The sequence below is a fragment of the Schistocerca cancellata genome, chromosome 2, assembly GCF_023864275.1.
Source record: "Schistocerca cancellata isolate TAMUIC-IGC-003103 chromosome 2, iqSchCanc2.1, whole genome shotgun sequence".
In the NCBI taxonomy this organism is placed as follows: domain Eukaryota; kingdom Metazoa; phylum Arthropoda; class Insecta; order Orthoptera; family Acrididae; genus Schistocerca; species Schistocerca cancellata.
In genome coordinates, this window is record NC_064627.1 from 52,362,762 (window position 1) to 52,371,325 (window position 8,564).

Sequence of the window (8,564 nt, forward strand, 5' to 3'; positions counted from 1 at the left end):
CGAGTCAGTGGCGATGCATCCGTAGATTAAAGCCCGCATGACTAGCCGCGTAGTCTAACTAGCTGCCTCACTCCACCCAACTCCCCTGGCGCACAACCGCCAAGTACCTTGGCGTAACCTTGGACTCTCGTCTTACGTGGAAACCCCACATAGACGAGGTCCACAAGAAGGCCTGCACCAGAATGTCCATCCTATATCCTATCCTGAACACAACCAGCTCCCTTCCCTGCCCAGTAGCAATAAATGTGTACCAGGCCCTGATCCGGCCAGTAATGGAGTATGCGTGCCCCGTCTGGGGATACGCGGCGAAGCAGCACATGGACAAACTCCAGAGGCTGCAGAACCGCGCCCTCAGAAGGGCACTGCACCTACCTCTTGGATTCCCTACAGACGACTTGCACGCCGCAGCCGAAATCCCACTCCTGAGAGAGTGTTTCCAGGATCTGGCAAGGGCCTTCTATGAAGGTTCCTCCAGGTCCGGAAATGCACTCATCCACTCCCTAGGTCGGTATGACATGTCCCGCGATATGCACAAGCGCCCTATGACGATCTTCGACGACTAAGTCGAAGAGAAAATCCCAACACCCAATCCATCATCCTGTTCCTTCCCATATAACACCAAACTTCTCGCCTGCCTCAGGCAAGTACCAGACACACTCACAACAATCATCACAAATCACAGACACCAAAAACTATAGAAAAATCACACACACACGTTCACAGGGGAGTAAAAGCCGGAAGGCTACAGACTCCCCCTCACACTTCCCCAAAGAGGGCAAAGCAACAGATGAGAGCAGCAGTCACTGCCTCTCGAGCGGGAAGGCGTGCCGGTCCCCGCCGGATCCAGTGTGGCGGCTAGCCTGTGGATGGTTTTTAAGCCGGTTTTCCATCTGCCTCGGCGAATGCGGGCTGGTTCCCCTTATTCCGCCTAAGTTACACTATGTCGGCAATTGCTGCGCAAACACCATTTCCACATACGTGTACACCATAATTATTCTCCCAAGCAGGCGTTTGGGGCTACACTCGTCATGTATGAGACGTTCCCCGGTGGGGCCACCTTTGGGCCGAACCGCACAATAACCCTGGGTTCTGTGTGGGTTGGGTGGACTACTGCGGCCTGCTGTGGGGTTAGGGATACGACGGGACGAAGCCTCTCCATCGTTTCTAGGTCCCCAGTTTAATACACGCATACGTATGTAGATTAACGACCTTCGGGCTCGCACCGAGGGAAGACCGAATAGGCTTACGATTTCTGAACGGTTTTCCACGCTTATTTAGGCGAATTTCGGGCTCGTCTCGTCTGCACTTTAGAAAAGAAGATGCACTGAATGTTAAAAGCCTATAAGACACGGAATGATTCATAGATAGTTGGCGCACACGATTTTCCCTCTGCCAGGGGAGATGCACAGAGCATGAGACAAGACGCCAGTAGGGTACATGACCTTCGTCATCGTAGTGCATTCGCTAGGAAGAAGTAGAAGAATGAAAGGAAGATTAAGATTTACCGTCCCGTCAAACATCAGGTCATTAGAGATGCTTAACTTGCTCGGTGGGGAGGCAGGGAGGGAGGTGTGACTTAGTTACCTTTTCATAGGAACCATCCCAGCACTTTCCATGAGTGATTTGTGCACATTACAGACAATTAATGTCTGGATAGCCAGATGGAGACGGCCATCCTCCTGAAAGCGAGTCCAATGTGCTAAGAAGAAGAAGAAGAAGAAGAAGAAGAAGAAGAAGAAGAAGAAGATGATGATGATGATGATGATGATGATGACGATGACGATGAAGCTATTGGAATATAGCACTTGACAAAATTCCGACGTCTCTCGAGTATTGCTTCTTTTAGTTTTCGTTTGAAGTTTCAATAGATAACCTTAGCTTACATTTCACTACATATGAAACGAACGTCAGCGTTGCTCTCTTTACGAAATCTTCCTTTATACGGGAGGAGATATCAACGCTTAATTATTTGCGAAAGGTGGAAAAGACTCACGGGCGACGGCAACTTCTGAGAAGAGTGACGAGTGGCGTTTAAGCCGGCTTTCCACTTGCAACTAATGTGACGCCACTCGGATAGTTCCACCAGGCTTGTACTTGGAAACACCCGGATTATGATGACGTTAAGCGATTGACGCAAATTTTTGCCACATCACAAAAAGCTAGATCCGTTTCAGCTTCGTGACGTCACTTGTCTTTCACAACCAGCGATTAGCATCTTTTGACTGCTGCTGTATGAGACAGGAGAAATACCCTCAGACTTCAAGAAGAATATAATAATTCCAATCCCAAAGAAAGCAGGTGTTGACAGATGTGAAAATTACCGAACTATCAGTTTAATAAGTCACAGTTGCAAAATACTAACGCGAATTCTTTACAGACGAATGGAAAAACTGGTAGAAGCCGACCTTGGGGAAGATCAGTTTTGATTCCGTAGAAATGTTGGAACACGTGAGGCAATACTGACCTTACGACTTATCTTAGAATAAAGATTAAGAAAAGGCAAACCTACGTTTCTAGCATTTGTAGACTTAGAGAAAGCTTTTGACAATGTTAACTGGAATACTCTCTTTCAAATTCTGAAGGTGGCAGGGGTAAAATACAGGGAGCGAAAGGCTATTTACAGTTTGTACAGAAACCAGATGGCAGTTGTAAGAGTCGAGGGGCATGAAAGGGAAGCAGTGGTTGGGAAAGGAGTAAGACAGGGTTGTAGCCTCTCCCCGATGTTATCCAATCTGTATATTGAGCAAGCAGTAAAGGAAACAAAAGAAAAATTCGGAGTAGGTATTAAAATTCATGGAGAAGAAGTAAAAACTTTGAGGTTCGCCGATGACATTGTAATTCTGTCAGAGACAGCAAAGGACTTGGAAGAGCAGTTGAACGGAATGGACAGTGTCTTGAAAGGAGGATATAAGACGAACATCAACAAAAGCAAAACGAGGATAATGGAATGTAGTCAAATTAAGTCGGGTGATGCCGGGGGAATTAGATTAGGAAATGAGACACTTAAAGTAGTAAAGGAGTTTTGTTATTTAGGGAGTAAAATAACCGATGATGGTCGAAGTAGAGAGGATATAAAATGTAGACTGGCAATGGCAAGGAAAGCGTTTCTCAAGAAGAGGAATTTGTTAACATCGAGAATAGATTTAAGTGTCAGGAAGTCATTTCTGAAAGTATTTGTATGGAGTGTAGCCATGTATGGAAGTGAAACATGGACGATAACTAGTTTGGACAAGAAGAGAATAGAAGCTTTCGAAATGTGGTGCTACAGAAGAATGCTGAAGATAAGGTGGGTAGATCACGTAACTAATGAGGAGGTATTGAATAGGATTGGGGAGAAGAGAAGTTTGTGGCACAACTTGACTAGAAGAAGGGATCGGTTGGTAGGACATGTTTTGAGGCATCAAGGGATCACAAATTTAGCATTGGAGGGCAGTGTGGAGGGTAAAAATCGTAGAGGGAGACCAAGAGATGAATACACTAAGCAGATTCAGAAGGATGTAGGTTGCAGTAGATACTGGGAGATGAAGAAGCTTGCACAGGACAGAGTAGCATGGAGAGCTGCATCAAACGAGCCTCAGGACTGAAGACCACAACAACAACAACAACGACTGCTGCCTGGCGGCTGTGTGTCGAGACAACATCAATATGTTCGTTGTTCCACAACAAAAACGTGACGTAACGATTTGTTGACAATAACATGACCTGAAGCGGTCTGTTTTCTTCAGTAATACATATAATAAACACCGTCCGTCGAGAACGTCCCGAGACTGATTTTATTCCTGGCGTATAAGCGACGTCAGCGCAGCAACTACGGCGGCGGCTTCAACTAACGAAATTAAACAACAGATGTGGATTCGACCTGTCAGTTGTGAGCACGCAGTATCAAATATTGGACATGCGACAGTAGTGTGTCAACACTGTTGTGTAACGAAGTGCTCTGGAACAGCATGAAGTCAATGTGACGAGCGAGTTGTATAACATTCCAAGGAAGGGCTTTTCTTACAGCAGTTCGCTTGTTTCATCATTCTGTGCGTCGCCTCAAGTGTGGATAGGGGAGGTGAGGGGAGGGGGAGGGAAGGGGGGGGAGTTGTGACCGTGTAGACGTGTAGAGCACTTGAAGCATGAAAAAAGCAAAAAAATCTTAAAGTTTTTCTGTATTTTATCAACGCAGTCTCTAAACTTTTTGGTCTGACAGGTTATTCTACTTTCAGAATAACTTGTGAGACTCTTTCTTTTGCTTATATTACAACATTATTGAAACACAAAAAAATGGCTCTGAGCACTATGGGACCTAACTTCTGAGGTCATCAGTCCCCTAGAACTTAGAACTACTTAAACCTAACTAACCTAAGGACATCACACACATCCATGCCCGAGGCAGGATTCGAACATGCGAACCTTCCAGACTGAAGCGCCTATAACCGCTCAGCCACTACGGCCGGCACATTGAAACACAAGTTTAATAATTTGTGTGAGCTAGAGAAACATTTAAATTCATATTGAAGGTATTTTAAATCTGTCTTTGCAACTACAGAAATGTATGGTTGCAAAAACGAATTTAAAGTTTCATTAATTATTATAAAGTAGCTACAGAAAATAAGATCACAAAAATTAAGAATTTAATTTGTTGTTACTACACCCGCCAGAATGCATAAGTGTATTTAAGGTTCTGTGATAAAATCCAGCAATCATGACAATAAAGTAATAGAAAATTTCAGGTATGTCTGTTATACAAACAACCAATAATTTTATCTCTATATTTATATAATATGTAGTCTGCAAATACGGTTTTGATTATAAGAGAGTGTTCGCCAAAAACAACATGATATTCCCTGTCTATATTTCATTTACAAACAATTACGACTTTTGCAGTTCCTCCTGTTAGCACGCTATGTGCTGAAAAAGGTTCATGACATCATATGTGTGGTTAAGAGTTGTTTTTATGCAAATCATATTAAAGGAAGGCAAATAAAATTGATTCATTAGTAAAAGAACACTATTTGTATTTTCTCTGCAGCTCAGTTCTTCATAAAGCCGAGGAAATTAAAGATGTACAGTTTATGACAAGCTATATTCACTACTAGTAATTTATTCAGTTCCTGTTTATGTCGCCACAGTCTGGTTCTAAATGCTCTAAAAGCTGAAGAGTCGCAAGAGTATAGGGTAGAGTCAGAATAGTTGCGATTTACCGTAAGATCCCCTTATTGAAGGATTAAAGTATAGACGTCAACTTTATGTACTCTTGCGTATTTAATGCCAGAACTTATGAGTCCTGTCTTTTATTAACTTGCGTAACGCATGTTAACTAGAAATTTGGCACATGATAGGATGAGCCTTCGCGTTCGCCAGTGTATTTCGTACCCAAGTGTTACTTTTACGCATAATTCACTTCTCGACCCAACATATCTGTTTTTTATTCCTCTTATCTACACAATGGCGCAGTTTTACTGCCATAATACGCACGCTGACAGCCATGCCCGTTCTCACGATTTTGGTTGACACCGTATTGGGAGCAGCGGAACCGGAATTTTAGTAGTGGAGGCGTCATGTCAGTTGCTGTGGCGCCACTTTCCTTGCGCGTGTAAACCCGGCTTCACGGGGTTGTCGAACAAATAACGCCGCGATAGCAGAGTGACTGTTTTGTTTATACATACAGCGCCACCGTTTTCGACTTTACTGCCAGGAAACTAATAACATGGTCCGTACACTAATTACGAATTGGAGAATATGTATGGCACTATAATATGTGATGTCGTCTTTCAGTCTGCAGTAACCCAGGTCCTAAAAACAAGCAGAAAAACTGGCGACTGTACCTACTGGAAAGTACGAGGTGCATTCAAGTTCTAAGGCCTTCGATTTTTTTTCTGATTAACTACTCACCCGAAATCGATGAAACTGGCGTTACTTCTCGACGTAATCGCCCTGCAGACGTACACATTTTTCACAACGCTGACGCCATGATTCCATGGCAGCGGCGAAGGCTTCTTTAGGAGTCTGTTTTGACCACTGGAAAATCGCTGAGGCAATAGCAGCACGGCTGGTGAATGTGCGGCCACGGAGAGTGTCTTTCATTGTTGGAAAAAGCCAAAAGTCACTAGGAGCCAGGTCAGGTGAGTAGGGAGCATGAGGAATCACTTCAAAGTTGTTATCACGAAGAAACTGTTGCGTAACGTTAGCTCGATGTGCGGGTGCGTTGTCTTGGTGAAACAGTACACGCGCAGCCCTTCCCGGACGTTTTTGTTGCAGTACAGGAAGGAATTTGTTCTTCAAAACATTTTCGTAGGATGCACCTGTTACCGTAGTGCCCTTTGGAACGCAATGGGTAAGGATTACGCCCTCGCTGTCCCAGAACATGGACACCATCATTTTTTCAGCACTGGCGGTTACCCGAAATTTTTTTGGTGGCGGTGAATCTGTGTGCTTCCATTGAGCTGACTGGCGCTTTGTTTCTGGATTGAAAAATGGCATCCACGTCTCATCCATTGTCACAACCGATGAAAAGAAAGTCCCATTCATGCCGTCGTTGCACGTCAACATTGCTTGGCAACATGCCACACGGGCAGCCATGTGTTCGTCCGTCAGCATTCGTGGCACCCACCTGGATGACACTTTTCGCATTTTCAGGTCGTCATGCAGGATTGTGTGCACAGAACCCACAGAAATGCCAACTCTGGAGGCGATCTGTTCAACAGTCATTCGGCGATCCCCCAAAACAATTCTCTCCACTTTCTCGATCATGTCGTCAGACCGGCTTGTGCGAGCCCGAGGTTGTTTGGGTTTGTTGTCACACAATGTTCTGCCTTCATTAAACTGTCTCACCCACGAACGCACTTTTGACACATCCATAACTCCATCACCAATGTCTCCTTCAACTGTCGATGAATTTCAATTTGTTTCACACCACGCAAATTCAGAAAACGAATGATTGCACGCTGTTCAAGTAAGGAAAACGTCGCCATTTTAAGTATTTAAAACAGTTCTCATTCTCGCCGCTGGCAGTAAAATTCCATCTGCCATATGGTGCTGCCATCTCTGGGACGTATTGACAATGAATGCGGCCTCATTTCAAAACAATGCGCATGTTTCTATCTCTTTCCAGTCCGGAGAAAAAAAATCGGAGGCCTTAGAACTTGAATGCACCTCATACAACACTAGAAACATGCCAACTATATTTTAAAAAAACAGTTAGGTATACAGATAAGAATAAAACGATACTAGCGAAATTTCGGAAAGTAAGAAGCGAATGTTCACGCCACTGTCTACCGTACATTTGCCATGATTATCGAACGTTTACATGATCTAAAACGCAAAAGACAAGTAAATCCGTTTCTCAACCACCAAGAAAACATTTATTCGTATGTTCTGAATGCGTGTTGCGTAGAGAAACAGTAACTGTTCAGTCAGAACAACGACCGAGAGGTAAAGAAACGCACGCAATACTTCTAGAGTCTCGTTAAAATCAAATAAATGATTGGAATTTGCAGCAACAGTTAAGCGTCCGTCGAAGCCCATATTGACACGACAGTCTTCTGGAATAATTCATCATTTTGAAAACGTATCCTGTGTTGGGATACCGGACCGCTGCCTTTATCGAGCCAACCGACCACTGACAAAGACGAACGTTCATGTAGCACAGAAAACTAGATAATGTGTACGTACCGTAACAGGCGGCCCCAAGAAGGAGGAAGAGTGAAGTCGCCCAACGGGGCTTCATGCTGCCGACAATCCCGGCGTTATAGGGGTCGCAAAGATGCAGTGAGACTTTCCGTAGACTCAGAAGCACGTTCACCTGCGTTCGCCACGATCAGCTCACACGACATGTGAAACAATGAAGAGTCGCTACTGATAGTGCTATCGGCAGTGCCTGTCTTATCTCGCGTGCCGTAGATTACAGAGATCGAATGAGGTCTGTCCATTAGCAGGCGTCAAAGACCTTAAGATATATTCCAGTGTGCGTTCCTGTCTATAAACACGTCTGCTCCACCATTTTGCCCATGCGAAAGTATAAGGTAGTCTCCACTGATGAAGCAGAGTTTTATTATTAGTTACTAGCTTGGCGCCCGCTGCTCCGCTCTATTAGACTGTGTGGTCTCCACAAGTGTCTTTTTTGTTTCTCTTTAATCGAATTTTTATGTTGTTCACAAATTGCAAAACCTTCTAAACTGTCCACGCTAATTAAATCGTGGTCTTTTCCGAATTTTCTTCTGATCACAAAGCGAATCTGGTACCTGGAGTCCAAGGTTTTTGTTAATCATGCCTTCTGCGTTCTTGTGGTAATATTTTCCATCCCCAAACACATATTTCTTTCTATCCAACCGAGAAGTGAAACGCCAAATTTCATAGCGTTACAAGTTTATTTGTGTGAACATCCTCGGCAGCGAGCATATAAATACTTGTTTTGTAAGTAAAACTGCCTTCTCCTGCTGCTAGTTACTTTATTTTCCCATACGCGTTTCTCCTTCGTCTGTTCTAAGGCATTATCAGTGGGATCTATAACGATACAGTTTTGTTAGTTATAGATTATCAAACAGTTCACTTCGCGATTTTTTGTAAAAATGTAATTA

General features: G+C 44.0%; 1 protein-coding gene across 1 annotated transcript in view; it reads right to left on the reverse strand.

The window, feature by feature from the left end:
• The window catches only part of LOC126150785 (uncharacterized), a 127,824-nt gene extending 120,021 nt beyond the window's left edge, over positions 1 to 7,803 (reverse strand). Inside the window, exon 1 of the mRNA XM_049915898.1 lies at positions 7,660 to 7,803. Coding sequence (XP_049771855.1) covers positions 7,660 to 7,714 — 55 coding nt within the window. The 5' untranslated portion in view covers positions 7,715 to 7,803. The remainder of the gene's footprint in view (positions 1 to 7,659) is intronic.
• Between the last annotated feature and the right edge of the window lie 761 nt (positions 7,804 to 8,564).